The sequence below is a fragment of the Eimeria mitis genome, genomic scaffold (assembly GCF_000499745.2).
Source record: "Eimeria mitis Houghton genomic scaffold, Emh_scaff3724, whole genome shotgun sequence".
NCBI classification, from domain to species: Eukaryota; Apicomplexa; class Conoidasida; order Eucoccidiorida; family Eimeriidae; genus Eimeria; species Eimeria mitis.
The window spans coordinates 3,596-4,565 of NW_013572066.1; the positions used below are offsets into that span (position 1 = coordinate 3,596).

The window sequence follows — 970 nt, forward strand, 5'->3', positions numbered from 1 at the left end:
AACAAAGGAGACTGGGAGACACCCCACAAAGGAGACAGGTGTGGGGTCAGGCTGGTCCCCTCCACGGGGGACAACACAGTACCCAGCGGAGACACCTCAGCACCCTGTGGGGACACCTCGATACCCCGGGGAGACACCTCCATACCCAGGGGAGACACCCCAGTACCCTGTGGGGACGCCTCGATACTATGTGGGGACACCTCAATACCCACAGGAGACACCGCGGTACCCACAGGAGACACCGCGGTACCCACAGGAGACACCTCGGTACCCACAGGAGACACCCCAGTACCCCGGGGGGACACCCCACTACCCAGTGGGGACACCCCAGTATCCAGTGGGGACACCCCAGTACCCCGGGGGGACACCCCAGTACCCAGTGGGGACACCCCAGTACCCAGGGGGGACACCTCGACACCCAGGGGCGATACCTCGGTACCCACAGGAGACACCTGGGTACCCAGGGGGGACACCTCGATACCCACAGGAGACACCTGGGTACCCCGGGGGGACACCCCAGTACCCCGGGGGGACACCCCAGCACCCCGGGAGGACACCCCAGTACCCACAGGAGACACCTCGACACCCAGGGGCGATACCTCGATACCCACAGAAGACACCTCGGTACCCACAGGAGACACCCCACTACCCAGGGGGGACACCCCAATACCCCGGGGGGACACCCCAGTACCCAGGGGGGACACCCCAGTACCCACAGGAGACACCTCGGTACCCACAGGAGACACCTGGGTACCCAGGGGGGACACCCCAGTACCCAGTGGGGACCCCTCGGTACCCACAGGAGACACCTGGGTACCCAGGGGGGACACCCCAGTACCCAGTGGGGACACCCCAGTACCCACAGGAGACACCCCATTACCCAGGGGGGACACCTCGATCCCCACAGGAGACACCCCAGTACCCAGGGAGAACACCTCGGTACCCACAGGAGACACCCCAGTACCCAGTG

General features: G+C 65.6%; 1 protein-coding gene across 1 annotated transcript in view; it reads left to right on the top strand.

Moving 5' to 3' along the window:
* Positions 1–970, top strand: part of EMH_0068900 (uncharacterized protein) — a gene marked incomplete at both ends in the record, with an annotated part of 3,838 nt that overhangs the window by 2,069 nt on the left and 799 nt on the right. The window contains one exon of the mRNA XM_013498812.1: positions 1–968. Coding sequence (XP_013354266.1) covers positions 1–968 — 968 coding nt within the window. The remainder of the gene's footprint in view (positions 969–970) is intronic.